Here is an 18442-nt window from a genome sequence, read left to right on the forward strand (position 1 = left end):
TGTCTAGTATGGGTCTCTCTTTTATATAGGAAAAACAAAAACTAGGTTGCTATTTGATTAACTCTAGCAATCAGAATTAAAATTAGTAAATGAAAACTTGATATATCACTTGTGTTATTGTTGAAAATAGTAGTTAGTACACGTGTTTTGAATCATTGTTATGAAATTCAAATATTTTAATACTTTTTTAAGCATTTTCTGATACTTTTTTGTCTGTTGTTTTCTATCCAGATATCATATTCCACAACAGTGCAGCAGCCCTATGCTGCATTTGGCTCCATTGTTTTATGAGTAATTCTAACTATGAAGCTTTGGTTCATTTGTGTTTGCTTCTGATGATTACTTGTGGTTCGATACTAAGAGGGAGGTGACTTTACTGATGCAAAAATTTGTGAATAGTGCTTGACAACTTGATTTTTTTTAAACGTTTGTCATCAGTTCATTAACATTATTTGGCTTCTTACATCCATTAATATTACAATGCATTATTGAAATATTTATATATGACAAATAAATGAACTTGCTTGCACTGCCCACCCCAGTCCCCAGTTGTCAGAGGCAACCAAAAATTGTTTCCCTTGCTATCTTGTATCCTTTATGATACAGTCAGTGGTCAGTGGTCATGAGTTTTGTTGCTCACAAGTTATCAAGGGAGAGATGTACTAACTTTAGATATTGTATAAATTGCATTATCTTTATTCTTGGAAAAATATATAGAATAAAAACTCCACCAGCAAAATTCAGTTCCATTATTGGAGAATGACATCCATTATATAGAACAAATCGCAGAGATGAGTTCATATGATGTAACTCACTTTTAGGACACACGTACCTGTCCCATGCATGCCTCCTAAAGGGTGGATCCAGTGCAGTGTGCATACATTGCCAGTGAATGCTGACAGTAGAACACGTTCTTGTCAAGTGTATTGACACCCACACGGTGAAAATGAAGCTGAATGATTTGAATGTTAGGAATCTTTACAAAAAGGAAATTTTTGACTTTTTAAACAATATGACCACTATAACAAATATTGAGACTTTATTTTAAGGAGTTTGTATTTTTACATTTATATGTTATTTATATACCTTTTAAAGAAATTTTAACATTTTGGCAGAGATACCCAAGTATGAAAGTGAGGGAAATAACTCTAGCTCACCACCCAGGACAGTATATATTCACCTTTATCTTATAGTAACCCAAGTTTATGTTTACTTGGAAGGATTTATCTTCCTAACATTTTTTTGCTTCAGTATTTTATCTTAAGTTTAAATTATATAGCCAGTACTGTGATGATGTATTGTTTGAATCACACACACACACACACACACACACATACATACACACACAAACATACAAAGATATATACATTGATATATACAAACAGACATACATACACACATACATATATACAATCATACACATACATACATACATGCATACATACATACATACATACATACAGTGATCAAGGAAGAATCTTGAGTCATCTTGGCCCAAGTAAGCTAGCATCAGCATCAGTCATATTAGCCATTAGTAAATGGAGAAAGACTTACTTCTTTCTGTTTCAAATTAAACATTGAGCAGTGTGCAGAGCCTGGATATTATGAAACTTGAAATTTTTTGTTTGTACATGAAATTTTATTTGATGTTATTTTTCAATAAAAAATGGCATGGAAAGTGCTTTCACATATATTTAGGTATGAATGAGATTATTTTATTAACTTTAATGTCGAATATTTTCTATTGTTCCACATTTCAGAGTTGCCGAGATTCCTATTGTGAAAGTAAGGGACATAACTCCAGCTCACCTGATCAGCTACTACCCAGAGCAGGATATTCTTCCCCTGGTTCTGGCCAACTGTAACTATTCTTTTGAGGTGGGCAAGGGAACAACCATTGAGTACAACTTTGCCAACTTGGAAAGACAAATAATTGACAGATTCTTATTTGGAAAGTGTTTCATAGACATAGAGGTAAATCTTTTTCTGGTGTAGTTAGTTAAGGTACTTTCCTATACAAATATGTTAATATCATTGTGGTAGTTAGTTTCTTCTTCAAAAAATCTGGACCTAGAAAGGTCATAGGGACATAGGTGGGTGATACAATAGGTAGGTGCATTTGTTCACATTAAAAATGAATAGTCATTTATTCAGTTTATCTACTGATGGCAAAAGACTCCTGTTCCAAATTATAAGAAATTATTTCATTTGACATCCAAATCAAACAGGAGGGAATAAAGTCCCATCAGTAAAATTAGCACCCATTGTTATGTATTCCCTATTAAATAATAAATGCATTTTTCTTTTCTTTACATATAGGGTAATGAATGAAAAAAAAGACATTGTTTGACTAGTTTTTGTTCTTCAAGAAGAAAATGCCGTCGTACCTTTATGAAAACCATAAGCTCATGTGTGGTACATAAAATTTCTGAATGAATTATGAAATCTGAAGGGTATTTAAGACAGAATAATGCTGAAAAGAACTGAATATTACTCTTCTTTCTTCTTACCAGAAGAAAATTATAATTGGAGTAGTAATAACTATTAAATATATCCATACAATAATTGTATTGCATGAAAAGTATAAAATTTCAATGTGCTTTTTGCTGAAGTTTCCACTCAAGTAAATATTGTGATACTTATCATTTCATATACTGTGTATCATGATGTATATAGTACATCCTTTGATTTCTAGATACTTATCATTTCATATACTGTGTATCATGATGTATATAGTACATCCTTAGATTTCTAGATGATGCACAGATCTACTGAAAACTAGTACAGGGTTTGTATGGCCTTGAAAAGATCTGTAACTCAGAGGGTTACCTTGAAAAGTCCCTGAATTTCAGAAAAAGCAAACAAATTGAATTTTATCAGTACGGGCAAAACCATATTGCTCAAATGTAATTTAAGAAAGAAAAGACAGTTTTAGAAATTTGTTTTATAAAAGGACAGTGCAGTAAAGTTGAGGTGATAAATTTTGTATATGACACAGCTAGGTACTGGAACAAGTTTTGTCCCTTCACATAGATGGCACTGTGATTGGACCGCCAATGCATCTTTTTATTTTAGGCTAATCTTATTCACTTTTTAATGCTTTTTAGATTGAGCTGATGGTGTATAGAGCTGAATACACTAATGCAACAGTTTTCAGAAAACTGCAAGAGAAAATTCCACAGGTAAGAAGATACATTTTCTTAAATCATTCATAGCCGAATCATTATTTATTCTTACATTTAGATGGTAAAGATGGACCTTGATTACCCAACATGAACAATTGTTAACTCCAAACATTTGCAGGGAAATATTGTGCTACCCTCCCTCTGTCTGTCTGTAATATCTGAGCTGACTTTTCTCCCTAGGTGGAGGGGGGAGTCAAAATTTCAAGATATTTAAATATTGCAGTTACAGTGACAATAAAAAGACGCAAAAACATGTAAACAGGAATCTAAGTGGTTAAGACATTGGACTTATCACTAGAAGGATGCAAGTTCAGTTCTCGCCATTGGATCAGATCAACTTAAGCAGGGCACTTTAATCTTCTTGCTTCTGCATAATATAACCAAAAAAGTGCTGATTTACCATAAAATACCACAATCCAACCCTAACTTAAAATAGAGTCATAACATGTGGTACATAAGATATATAACACATTGCAGAACCCCTTGATCAGGGTATGGAAAGGCAATGGGTAAGCAATAAATAACCTGGTATTTGCCATGGCAAGCTGTGAATGAAACTTGTGTATTGATGAGATCTAGAATGAGTTTAATTTTCAAAATGTTTTGTATCATCAGTTAAGGGAGTGATGTCGCTGAATGCTTACCGTATCCTAATTTTTGTTTCCCAACACAGTCTGTTTAAGGCCCTGATAAGCAATATGTAGTGAGTGGAACCCTTTGCAATGCATAAATCACTATTTTGCATGCAATGTTTTCCATAATCTAGTGTTCCTCAAGACATTTCATTCTAGAAGATTTACAGTCTTTTTTCTTCTTTTGTACATTGTGAAGACTGTGTACCTTGGAATCCATCCATATACAGAGAGACAAGTGGTAATAAGTCATTTCCTAAAAGTAAAATATTATTTCAATATTTTACCCCTCAGGAATCCCTAAGTAGTGGAATCAAACACAAAATAAGCGAGGAGTGCCGCAGTTTACCTGACCTGTGTCAGGCCCTGGATAACCTTGACATTGCCATCAGCTTCCTGAAATCAATTGGTGGCAGCCCAGACAACAACCTTGACAAGTTCATGGTGGAGACGCTCAAAATGGAACAGTCCCTGTATAGCCCCAAGGTGAATTTCTTTAACTTTCACTCTATCATTTAGGTCAAGGTACTAATGATAAGCATATTTTCAACATAAATATGCATTTATTGATGTGGGATGGATCAGTAAAAATGAATTGTCCTTTCATCAGTAATTGCTGCTTTTGACATCATGAAATGAATAACTTCCATATCAATTTAACCAGGTGTTAGAAAGAGCTTGCTGACAATCCAAACGTTTTTGGAAAATTCTAAGAAATCCCCACAACAAATAAACATTCAACCAAATTTGAATACATGTGAGAAATCTAGAAGCTCTTCAGAACAAGTAGGTCATTTTAGTCAAATTTAGCTAGGAAGTTCATATAAGATCTTTATTTTAGGTCATGTGGTTTTAGCCCTGCGATAAATGTTGAAAATTTCCTCAGTATTACATAGAATATAGTGAACTAGAATAATTTTAATGCAATCATTGTATGTACATGTGACTGTAAATCTCTCATTATTTAAATTTCACATAAGACTTAAACTTCCCTTTTACCTTGACTTCCTAATTCCTACAGCTATCCTCATTGAGGCAGACACAAGCTAGGTGAGTGTTCTCAGTTCCTATTTGCAGGACTTTTGTATGTGCTAACATTACTGGATAAAACACTATTGGCATAATTCTAATTTTTGCACCTTTTTATTATGATCTCTGTAATATATTTGATTTTATTTTTCTTCCACAGGCCAAACGAATATGTCAGTATCAACATTTCAGTATATCTTTGTAAGCATTTGCTTCAGAGATGATAGCAGCAGTGATATGCATTGTACTAAAATTGCTGGAGAGAAAATGGAGTAATTACAATATCTAGCAGCATTACATTAAGTTGTATTTCTGTGATATGTTGAATTTTATTGTTTTTCCACAGGCCAAACAGATATGTCAGTATCAACATGCGCAGTCACTCTGGTTACTTTTATCCTTGGAAAAGACTAAACAGCTTGCTCTCCATAATCAGGTAAAATTTTATCAAACAGATATTTAACACCCCTTTCTTTCTTTCTTTTCTTTATTTTCTTTCTTTCTTTCTTTCCTTTTTCTTTCTTTCTGGCCTGACTTTCTTTCACAAGATAATGGCATATCACATGAACATAAAGCAAGTATAATTTTAATTATGTAATTGTTCTCTATAGACGATGATGACTGCCCAAAGGAATTTTAAGAGAACTGTTCCAATCATATTCTCATAACGTGGAATGTCATAAATGGAGTTCAGTGTCGTATATTTACTTCTACGAGACAAAATTATTGGTTGTATTTATTTTCTAGCACTCTTGACAGAAAAATCATAACATTTAGTTAAATATGAACACTGGCATTTTTACCTATATTGTCTCATTAATGGCAAAGTTGGTACGTCATATCCCAAAGATATATTGCTTAATTCATATTGTAATTCTGTCAGCTACCTGGCACATGTTGCACCCATAACATGGTCACATCGGGGCGTCTGATGGGTTTTTGTGGTCTCTTTCCTGACACTGTTCAAAATATCAGCAAAGAAAAATATTAACTTAACTTTCATAAACCTATAGCTTCTAGAACATAAATAATGATCTTACACAGCAATTATTAATTTTCTTGAGCATGGGATTATGTTAATCTCAGTTCTTATATAATTTATATAAATAGGCGTGTAGTAAAATTAACACTACCAGTATCTGACTGGTATTTTATTTATTCCCAATCCCATAATGTCTGTTCATTGTATTCTTGTTTATTCTTAATATATGACAGTTCTGTACATAACACAGGGTTCCCACGCTACCAGGAAGTTGGAAAAAAGCCAGGAGAAATGATAATTTTTTTCCCAACCTTGAAAAATCCTTGAAGTTTGCAAATATTGATGAAAGTCAAGAAAAACACGCAAATATACTCTATCTTCTATATCAAATGTCATTTTATTGACCAGGCTGGATTTATTTATTCATTCTGTCAAATACTGTGCAGTGATGTGGGGATGGGAAGACAAGTTTCACTTTCAAAAACAAATCCTTTCTGTTTCACTAAACCTTTAAATGGGTAATTGAAACCTGACTATTTAGAACCAAAATACAGTTTTAATCTGAAATGTCAGTTATTATACTAAATTGAACCATGTAAAAATTAAATTTGTGATGTTAATCATGCTGTTTTGGAATGAAAATCATGTAGAAATAATCCATCCTTTGCAACAAGGGATATAAGATGGGCTGTCAGACCCTGGGGACAGGATTGGGCAGTGAATAATCAAGCTAAGCATTGTAATAGGTTGCTGTTCTCAGTTTTTTTAATACATTGTACATGTAGTTATGAATTGTCTCTTTCAGATGATATTTGATGGATTACCAGAGCAATTTCACCAAGAACTGAGCGCTGAACTTACAGGACAAGTGATGACTTTCCTTCAGCCACTGTCTTTGGAGAGACTGGGACTTCTTCTTGAGTTAATGTTTGAGTGTATTGTCCTGGTCATCTCTCTTCCTCAGAACCCAGATGATGAGGATTATGTTGATGCAAAGGAGAAAAAGTGAGATATTTTCATGTCTCTAACTGATTGCAACAATGGCATCTTGATTTTGTCCTTGCCGTACATGCATCCATCCATCCAGAGTAGTTTGTTAGTATGACTGGGCAAAACTGATTGACATAAGTAAAATCCAGTTGACATATTTGTATACATATATAGATAATCTAATTAGATTTTTATTTGATTGATCGTAGAATGTTTTCAACTTTTAAAACACATTTTATCTGGACTTTTCTGGATATAAACCATGGAATGACAATTAGAAAAAAAAACACTTGATATTAAATTTGTTAGGCATATTTACTTTATCTGATTTAACTTTTGTGTCATTTAAATCATTTTGAACTTTCAAAATTTACACTTTTTCTCTGCAGTTGAAGCATATCTGGGGCACAGATCTAGTCTTTTTTTGTCTTGAAAGATTAATTGTCCATTGACTTATTCATCCAGGGTCTAAGTGATGCCTCCAAAAGACTTTATGTCCAAATTTTTGAAAGAAATTTCCAAGTTATGGTAGGACAACCCTTTCAAATAGTAATCTTCATGATATGGATGTACCTAAGATTTTTTTCAACTGGTCCACAGCATAACAAATTTACAGATTCTTCCTAAATTTCAATGATCTGTATACTCAGTTGAAAAAGTGCTCAACATCAGGTCCATTTGGGGTCAAATTTCAGGCATTTTTATTCGTTTTGCCAGAATTTCTGGTACTTTCACCCTCACCTCACTAGATCGTTCTTCCAGTAGTGCTCTTTCTTGTCATCTTCTCATTTCTGTCATTTTTCAGTGATAGTAAATTGAGCTTGAAGATTAACTTGATGTTAGTAATTTAGTATGCTTATACATATATGTAATGTAACCAGAGCATCACACCATTAGATTTCCAAGTTTTATTAGGTAGATCAGCTTGAAAACCTGTATATTTATTATTGAGATCTGTTTTACATGTTTTAAGGGGATTAAAAACAAAACAGATGCATTGTTATGTATATATCGTATTCATGCTATGATAAAACATCAAATTTTGAACATGAATTGGATTCTGATGGCAATATTACAACAATAATTAAATGATTCAGGATGTTGACATTTAAATGAAAAAAGAAGAGCTGTATATCTCATAGTTCACTGCAAATGTTTATTTTTAAAATCCTCAAGCATTTTTGTTTCACTCACAAGATCACTGACTGATGACCAAAGATGACATGCACTGTGGTTATCAAGTTTCACATTTATAGAAAGTGGCAATGACAAAACAAGCACATTCGACCTGCAATAAATTTCAAGCATCAGTTTTCCTGTGGATGGGGAAAAGCACGTGTTTCAGTATTTTTGCACCAAATTAACAAGACAGTACAAGAGTTTCCAAGAGATATTCCTTTTAAAACATCTTGAACAATGTAACAAAACAAATAATCAGTAAATGTAATAAGTGTTTAATAATTAAACAAAACATATAATCAGAATACTTGAGACTTTCTGCCAAAATCATATTTTAGTTTGTCTCTCCATTTTCTTCTTAGCTCTGCCAAAGACTGGTTGATTTGTATTCAGAGTCTCAAAAGTTATAATTATCCACATTTGATTCTTTTATTACTTATAACTCCTAAAAAAGCATTCCACCTCAGGCCTGAAACTCTCCTGATTCCAACAATAAGATAAGCAACTAACATCTTGTTTTATACTTGTTGGCCCTTTTAATTTGATTTTTCAGCCATGCTTCATTGCACTGCTGCAACAGTTCCAGTTCCTAGTAGACTGGCTTCAACTGGTTTCTGTAATATGTGGATAGAGCATGGAAATACCATTTCTCTTTCTTTTGTCAATTTTTTTTTAAATCTTTCAGTTTTCAAAAATAGTATATTTCAACTTTAAAATGGTATGTGCTGTAGATGGTTTTCAAAACTATTTCTGTCCTACCACCATTAGAATCACATGTATGCTTACAATTAAGTAATATGGTTACTTTTTAATGTGCGGTGCCCCAAAGAGTCATGTTAACTCTTTACCTTCTGCAAGTACTTGCTGCCCTGGCTATTAAGCTTGATAAGCAGCCTGCCTTCTGGCAGTTGTTTGTAGGCTGAACCTCAGAGCATCATAATAGCTGCCTGAGTGAGAGCTTCTCGAGTTATTTACATTTTCTTTATCAATTTTGTCCCATGCAAACTATGTAATTTAATGAAAAATAAAATTTTAAACACTTATAAATGTTTTGTGCCACTCATTTCCACCAACAAGTACAGATAATCCACAGGAATCAATGTTTATATTCACATATTTATAATAAAAAAATATATCTCAATATATCTATGTTTAAAATGTATATTAGATTACTTTTCTCATCACTATTTTGCACACCAATGTGTCCACTATTTTATTGCAGATTTGGTAATTTTTATGATACTGCCTGAAGCATGTAAAAAGAAATCTATCTCCCTTGCATTTTCTTATAAAATAAATGCTGTCCATAAAACTGCTGTAAAGTCGTCCACATTTACCGGTCTCACATGTTCCAACCAGATTTGATTGTCTCGCGTTTCATCCTTGGATTCATATAAATCTGAAATGTCAGGTGTCGAAACAGGACTTATACTAATGTCCAATCCTTCATCTTGAATCTGGTTAAAATCAATATCATCACTTTCAGATCCTTCAAAATTTTTTTCAGAATCATCGTCGGAATACATGAATGTTGACATTTTGTTTTACTGTCACCAATGACCTCGTTTTCAATAGAATTTCCCGCTTATATGCTGTAAAACTACTAATAGAATACATTCATCATTTTATGTAAGGACTATTTTCATTGGCTAAATATTATAAAAGAGAACGGATGTTTGTAATTTCATCCAATACAAAGCTTTAGTATGAGACGTGTATATGCCTATCTGAGGTTTCCCAACCCTTGGTCGGAAACGCATGTATGAGCCAGCCGGTACAGAAAGAGTATTATTAGCAGCTTGTATATGCGTCACTCGGGTTACAGGACTATTTTTATGGTCGCATATATGTGTTAGCAGAAGGTAAAGAGTTAATGTTCATGCATTATAATGTTTATGCCCCATACTTAGTATATGAATGTGTACAACACCAATTTAACAAAATTAGCTCAGTTTCAAAACTGATTGCATTGCACCCTTCATAACTTTGGTTTTGTTATCCTCAGATTAGTAAGTCATGAACTTATAGATTGTGGATCCATTTTGTTAGGTAGAATATCTGATCACCCAAAATGATCCAGTTTGACCTTGAAATCAGGCTTTTTTGACTTTGTTGAAGTTTTGCATTTTGGTCATGTTCTTGGGAACTGATGGTTACAGTAATTTAAACTGCTTATGTCAGTGTGCTTGGTTCATATGTATATAACCTTTTCACCAAATGTAGGTTGATATTTAATGCCGGTTTTACTTCATCTTAGTTTCAGATCTGCTATTTGTAACAGTGTAGTGCTAATAATTGCATGCATGCACTTAAGTGAGCTCAGCACTATTCTGTCAGAGTAGGTCACTTAGACCTATATTTCAGGTGACTTTCATTATACTTATAAGCATCTTCGGTTGACCCTTTGGATAGTTCATGAAGTCTTATATAAGATGTCTTTTTAGCAGAATAAAAACTCTCAATGTTTAAACAAATAAGTAGGTGTTTACATGCAGGTCATGGACAAATAATAATAATATTAATGGCATCTTTGTTAAAGCAAGTGCATCAGTTTCAGTTTAAAAGATTGATGATAACATCAACAATAGTAATATTAATAACATTTGACACATTATATTCCTTTCAGGTTCAAAGACTATATGCATGCCCTGATGACGGAGAAAGAGTTAGAGTTCCATGTTGTTGGGCTTGACACTTTTCCTGATGATGTTTTGACCAAATTCTGTGTGGCCACCTGGACACTAACTTACCAGTGTCTACAGGAGAAAAAGAGACAAAGATACTGACATGCATCCATGTAATTTTCAGATGAAACACTGACAATTTTGACTTCAGTTTCTATGTATCTGTTATTTCAAAAAAATAGATGCCAGCATGTGATTTTCTGATTAAAGCACTCACAAAATTGACCATAGTGACTATGAATCTGCATTCTTTTATTTATTGTCCACATTAACCTGCCTGTTGAAGATTGTGAAGATCAACATCAGTGCTATTTTCTCATACTGCTTTAAAGCATATTGAAAATAATAATTTCCTAATAGCAGTCTCAGATATACAGGAGGCATGTATATACTGTAGGATTTATATAAAGAATAATGACATCAGTTAAGTACTGACCAAAATCATGATGATCATGGCATGCATTCCTGATTATGCAACTAGAGATTTTGATTAATTTATAATTTGTGATATGTATATATGTATAAATAAATGATATCACTCTTCACTTACCTGCTGATAAAAACAATGACCATGCATTCCTATCTAATTTGCATAGCTTTAAATGCAGAGCAGTAGTGATCTATACATGTACATCGATTTGTTTAGTGTTGTTGTGGGAGTAAACTACAAAATGAATTTATTCACATTTTGCAACATAATTAAAAAAATAACATTTTTAATAAAACAATCAGAAGTATATTTCCAAAAAGATTGATTAATAGATCATTTGTAAAGTGTGTAAATATAACTCCAACCCATCACAGTTTTTGAACTCTGACTTTTCTAATACATAACAGCATACAGTTTGAATATTTCAATATTTTATTAAACATCATGGTACTTAACAATACAAAGACCTAATGGAAATATTTTTTATTAATTTTTTAGACGGTCTGTTTGGGCAAAAATGGGTTGAATATTATGTGTATGAACATGTTTTTTTATGTATACATACATATAATTTTTGTCAATTTTAATTTTTGTTTTGTATAATTGATCTTGTCTTTTGATGTAAAAATACATGTATTTTTGTTGTTGTAAGTCTTAATTGATATTTTGACAAAATTAATTTATGTTAAACATTTGAACTTTTTCTCTTTTCTAATGTATGTTCTTTTAATCTTTGAGTTAGATATGTGTACTGTAAAACTATACAACAGTTTTAAGATGGGAAAGGACATATAGATGCATGGCAATATGTTTTGGTATTAATGTAATGTACATTTCAAAGATACAAATGCAGCTGTTTTATTTAACTTTAACTTGCAGTACGTTGACAGGTATAGATACTTGCTGAGTTTCTGTTTCATTTTGGAGCACATGTACTATCTGAATAATAAAATATTGAAATAAAACGTGAATATTCAAATTTTGACATCATTTTTTTACTTCCTTACTTTCTTCTCTAATTTCCAAGGTGATGTTAATGATTGTTTAAAAAAGATATAGATATATGATATTTGACACAGTAATTTTGTTTATATTATATATTGAATTAGATTGTATGTTGTTAACAAACAACAGTTAAATACAAACCAAAACTACATTTTGTTTATATTATGCTTGATTTCCATTTAATTTTATATGTACTTTACGATTAACATATACTGGTAGATGTCATTTACATTTTAAGCCTAGACTATATTTAGGAAAAGTAAAGTAAAAATTGTGATCTTCTCTTACTTTATATAAACTACATTTTTCCCTCTAAAATCCTGTAATTTAAATCTCATTAAACAGATCTTGCAAATTTAATTTCCTTATCTTCTATTAGTTTGATATGCATTCAAAATAATTCACCAATCAGTTCTTAATATACATAGTTTACGTATCATTTCTTAATAATTTTTGAAAGTAACAGAAAATTTATAATTAGAGTGATTATACAACTTTAGTTAAAATATTGTGTTGAGTTTCTTTTTCATCAGGAATTTGGTGCATTTTTGATAATCTTGTGATGATCTGTTGATTTACACCATGTTTTATGTACATGATTGTTTCCTTTTTATGTACATCTTGCATAATTGATAATTATTTCAATTAAGTTTCTGTAATTCATTACACCTATGTTTCAGTGCAAAAGACATTTATTTCTGAGAGACATTTCATTCAGGAATATTTAGGTCTGAAAATATACAACAGAGCCTGTCTTGAAAAAACACCCCTTCTGCCAGAAAATCATGGTCTCGCAAGACAAGTCATAATGCTAAATCCATACATTGAGAATCTTGTCTTTCAAGGCACATTTACTGTACTATATATATTACAATTAAAGTTTCAAGAGATGGGACAGAGATAATTGAATAAGTAGACATTTTAAACTATTCATTTATTGATGATCAAAGTGTAATAAAAGTCTGGCCTCAGGCAGGATTGACTGTATGTTTAGCACAGTATTGATTGAAATTGAACACAAACAGTTTTATACATGTATATTCATGCTTTTTATTACACTTGTAATCCCTTCCCCTTGTTTGTTAATACATGTATGAGTAAAATGTTTGCATTCTGATTATATTTTGAGAAATTAAAGGTAATGGTAACTTTATTAGTATAATTATAATGATGACATTGAAGTAGTTGATATGCTTGACTCAGTTGAATAATTATAATGATGACATGTAGTAGTTGATATGCTTGACTCAGTTGAATAATTATAATGATGACATTGTAGTAGTTGATATGCTTGACTCAGTTGAATAATTATAATGATGACATTGTAGTAGTTGATATGCTTGACTCAGTTGAATAATTATAATGATGACATTGAAGTAGTTGATATGCTTGACTCAGTTGAATAATTATAATGATGACATTGAAGTAGTTGATATGCTTGACTCAGTTGAATAATTATAATGATGACATTGAAGTAGTTGATATGCTTGACTCAGTTTAATAATTATAATGATGACATGTAGTAGTTGATATGCTTGACTCAGTTGAATAATTATAATGATGACATTGAAGTAGTTGATATGCTTGACTCAGTTGAATAATTATGATAAGTATTTGACATGCTTGACTCTTAAATAATTATAATGATCACAGTGAAGTAGTGGATATGCTGAACTTGGTTGAATAATTACAATGATCACTTTGAGATAGTTGACATGCTTGACTGTTGAATGATTATAATGCTCACATTGAAAAAAATTTACATGCTTGGCAGTTGAATAATTGTAATGATCACATTGAAGTAGTTGACATGCTAGATTCTGTTGAATATTTATAAAGATTACATTGAAGTAAGTAATATAACAATTATATGCATCCATGCAAATAATAGATCATAGTTTTCATTCATGTGATTCCTGCAATTTCAGTTTAGCCCACACTATTGTATGTTTACTTATAACACCTACATAGTAGTTAACATTTTTTTGATTGCATTTTATTTGTTTTGTTTTTTTTTTAAATTCCTCAATCAATAATTGATGGAAGATTTAGTTGTAAAATTATGATTTTTGTAGTATGCATAGTTAGAGTTTTATAGGAATAATGGTTTCATTTATCTATCAATGGAGATGAAAACAAAGTACTTTAAGTGTGATAATTTTTAATTTAAATTGGCTTAACTATCTTTTACATGGAACAATTCAACTCATAATTTTAAATATATATTTTGAATATGTCACAACCCCGGTTGCCAGCCTTGCTTTGTCCATGGGAAAGGCACTTAGCTCCCATTTCCCTGGCATGATATAGCCAGTAATGTGTTTAAAGTGCCATTAAAACCAAACCAACCAAGCCAATGTCACTTCATTTGAGATATTTGGCATCCATACAAAAGAAAATAAGATATTGGAACTGATAGATGATACTATGTCCTCATTTCATTAGTATAACAATGGGAATATGACGGGGTGAGACTTCATCTGCACATCCATTAGTGCAACAACTTGAGAAATGATATATATTATAGCTTTGTTTTGTTGTTATTTGTCATGGTGTTATTTATTCTGCACAACAGAATATTCAATCTGTATTCTGTCACCTTAATTTTTTTTGTCCAATTATTTCTTCAAATATTGATTAGATGTCAAAATATATAGTGGATTCTGTTGTACTTGCATTGAAAATACATCTTGCAGATTTTATTGCTTTAAAAGTTTGTATGCATCAAATTAATAACTAGTTCTATTTTAACAGATTTCCTAAGTTAGTGATGTCTTGTTGTGTCAAGAGTGAATCCCAGATCTTTGTCTTTGGAAATTCAGTTTTGAGAAAATATGGGCAGTTTTGCTTAAAAAGACCAACTTTCTTAGTTATCATTGAAAAGTATACTATTTTATTAAAAACAGGGGTTTAGCCAATACACCCTTCCTCCCCCTCCTAATCACCATTCTGGATCCACCGTGGTGTATAAACATTTTACATGCCTGCTACAAACATCGATACAGGAGATTTACAATCAATTCATGATAACCTATGTACATGTAGGTCAGTATATTCTGTTGGTGTGGTATACTATAAATAAAATATAAGCTATATGTTAATGTACCCATTCTGCAATCAGTGATTTTTGTTAGTTATCTCTCCTGAATCAGCACTAGATAGTGTTCTGATAGTTACTTCTAGCATGTTCAGAAAAAGATAAGTATTTTTATATAGGACAGTCACCTAGTCATGTACATATGTACATGTAGATATAAAATTCGCATATTAAATATTGAACACTATCATTAATTAAACACTGAGAGAGTTAATGAAATATGTTTATTATGTAATGATTTCAGTGATGAATTCCAATATCTTTGTAAATGTATTTTTTGCAGATGTGAGAAATATGTAAATTCCAAATAATATCATTAGAATTCCAAACGATATAAACTTGAATGGTCTCTTGAACTCAGAAGATTTTGATACATGCATGAACAACACATGTAGATAGCTGTATGTTAATATTATTTTTCCTTGATATATATTCATACATAAAATTTGTAAGCTTACCAATTGATCCATTTTTGTAAAGTTTTTTTCCATTTTGGATGGTGAGTGAACCATTCCAGTCATTTGCTAAAAGTGAAACGGTCAATTGCTTTTGCCCCACCCCACATTTTTCTATCTTACAAGTCAAATATTATGTCATAGAATGTTTAATGGACTATCCAGTGAGATTGTCAGCAAGAAAAAAAGAGTAAAATAAACTTTTTGGTGTGTGTGTTTGTGTATGTATATATGTAGTAAACTTTTAATTGCCAGTGCCATTACTGTTATTATAACTTGGCCATACAATACAGTCATTTCATCAAGTTTACTACTACTTGTTAAACAGTATGTCACTAAATTTCTCAGATAATCACATGTTTTATGTACATATGACTTAATGTACCCAGTATTGATGTTTACGTTTGTCACTTTGATCCTTTTTCTTAATTTATTATATAATATACTCTTTTGTTTGTAAAGATTTGTTTATTTCAGTTTTCAATGCTTACTTGTGTTTTTTGGTGACTGAGCTTCCAAGTTCCTTGCTCTTCACTCACTGAACCATGTTGAACACCCCTGAATTAGTGTGTGATGGATATGTTACCTACGTTGCAGAATGGGCCCGTTAAGAACACTAGATGGTATTATGTAAACGGTGTAACTTCACATCCTGCTGAGATTCATAGTACAGAAAGTTTAATCCTGAAGAATGTGTTTGCTTGGTACCAGTAGAATTTCTTTGCCTACTTAATTATAGAATGATATACACATAGGAAACTTTTTATGGCCTCAGGAATCAACATAAGATTGTTAAAGCTGGATACAGTGGGGAACTACATTATAACATTAAATATAGGCAAGATGCCACATTATGTGCATCACCTGTTATAATGTGTAATTTTCAGTGCAAGATGGGTTTGTTAATGCCCATTAACTAAGTAGAAATTTTGAATTTCTCTATCCTTAAGTTTGGATTTTTTAGATGTTATTTAATTTATTTGGTAATCTGCTGCACACGCTTGTAAAATTAATATGTTGATCTTGCTTAATAAACTATTGTAAATAATATAGACTTTCTTCTTCTTTGAGCACTTATCAGTATTATGTATGTTGTCTGTTCTCCATCATGAAGAGTTTGGAACAACACATGGGTCCATCAAGAGTTGCTTGTAAAAAATTATACAGGCTTTAGCATAAATTTGGAATAAGGACAGCAGCGTTAAGATAAGTTAATTGACAAGTAAAATTGGAACAATGAGTGATTATTCAGAATTTAGACAAATGAGCTAGTTAGTCATTTTTTTCTGAACTAAATTTGCTTAAACTTGGTGTTTGAGCTTATACTAACAAATGTTTGAAAAGAAGTAAGTGCTTATCAGTCAATACAAATTGTACGAAAGATATAACTTTGGTCAGCTGACATTGAGACTAATCAAGAGGAAAAATTGTACTTAATAAATCATCAACATCTTGATTAGTATTTCAAATCAGCAAGATGATTTTGTGTCTGACCGAATGAGCTTAGTACCAATCTGGAGGTTGGATATCTGAGCAGACTTTGATCAAACTTGGTATAAAGGCTAAATAGATCTTGGCTGACTTTCATTATGACTGACATCCTTAAGTCAACAGTGTGATCCGATTGTTCATATATGTAAATGGGTTTCAAACCAGTTTGTTGTATGAGCTTATTTTTATATAAATGGTTTTATTAGACCAAAACAGATTTTCTTGTATGAACATCAACAATCCGTGTTTCTTTGGTTTGAGATTATTATCAAGCTACAACAAGAAATATATTTCACAAATATTTGCATAGAATATTGACAGCATCAACAGGATGAAAGAGTAGGATTGGGATCCATTGAAGACACTCGACACAGTTACTAGAATGAAATGTTATTACAATGCAAATGAATGATGAATTAATCTAACACTACTCTTACCCACAAAGTTCAGCAATGGATATAACAAATAAAGAAGCAAACTGTGGAAGATGCTTGATTAATCAACCCAACAAATGATTTCATTTGCTTGTGGAGGGATTTTATCCCTCAAAATCAGTGACAGGCTGTCCACTGTCTGTTACTAAGAATAGTTTGTATTTCTAATAATAAGTCACTTTCTAAATGTAGCTCTTTTTGCAATTTGCATTGGACAAATAATTATGTTAGCCAGAACACGACTGATGGGAAAATAAAAAATAGAGCTCTAAATGTTTTGAGATGCACCCATTTGCTAGTAAATGAATTTATTTTTTGTTTGCATTTATTAATTTCATAAATTTCAATCTGTGTTTTATAGTAGATAATATTTAATATTTACTTTGATTTTGATATCCTGTATTTAATTTCCTACTCATAAGATAGCATATATGAACTCTTGGTGCAAAGTTGTTGTTCAAGCCTAACAAAAAACATTCAACTCTAATGAATGGAAGCATGTATGGTTTGTATTCCTGTGCAATACCAAATTTTTAATAAGTTAATATTAAGTTCTGTGGTAAATTAATTAGTGGTCCAATTCCTATACAACCATGCAATAATGTTGAGGGATATAACTCAAATTCTAATCCTGAGGAAATGATTGGTCATAGTGGTTACCTCCCTTGATACGCTTTGCCATGCCACAACTATAGCTTCTTCACTCCAGTGTATAATGGGCCATATCTCGTCTCTAACAGTAGCCTCATTACCCTCTTTTCAGATTGTAAAACAATTACGTCTTGTCGCGTGAAGGCTTTAGAGACACTCTCATAACGACTTAAATAGCGAGAATTATGTCAAAAGGTT

The 18442-nt window shown here is 31.7% G+C and overlaps 1 protein-coding gene across 1 annotated transcript; it reads left to right on the plus strand.

The window, feature by feature from the left end:
• The first annotated feature begins 1127 nt into the window (after positions 1-1127).
• LOC149786042 (E3 ubiquitin-protein ligase RNF213-like) lies at positions 1128-16716 on the plus strand. Its single transcript, XM_089978109.1, has 7 exons — positions 1128-1168; positions 1761-1974; positions 3108-3182; positions 4112-4303; positions 5193-5282; positions 6634-6833; positions 10624-16716. Exons 1-7 carry the CDS (start codon positions 1128-1130, stop codon positions 10781-10783), a joined length of 972 nt encoding a protein of 323 aa, XP_089834235.1. The 3' UTR covers positions 10784-16716.
• The last annotated feature ends 1726 nt before the right edge of the window (positions 16717-18442 follow it).

This window comes from Sinohyriopsis cumingii, chromosome 12 (genome assembly GCF_028554795.1).
Source record: "Sinohyriopsis cumingii isolate HCF-2022 chromosome 12, ASM2855479v2, whole genome shotgun sequence".
In the NCBI taxonomy this organism is placed as follows: Eukaryota; Metazoa; Mollusca; class Bivalvia; order Unionida; family Unionidae; genus Sinohyriopsis; species Sinohyriopsis cumingii.

Bases quoted from the DNA above. Each gene is read 5' to 3' on its own strand.
- LOC149786042 (XM_089978109.1), top strand. From the start codon at position 1,128: ATGAAAGTGAGGGAAATAACTCTAGCTCACCACCCAGGACA. The intron at 3,183-4,111 runs GTAAGAAGATAC...TTTACCCCTCAG, and splicing joins TGCAAGAGAAAATTCCACAG to GAATCCCTAAGTAGTGGAAT. The intron at 6,834-10,623 runs GTGAGATATTTT...TATTCCTTTCAG, and splicing joins GTTGATGCAAAGGAGAAAAA to GTTCAAAGACTATATGCATG.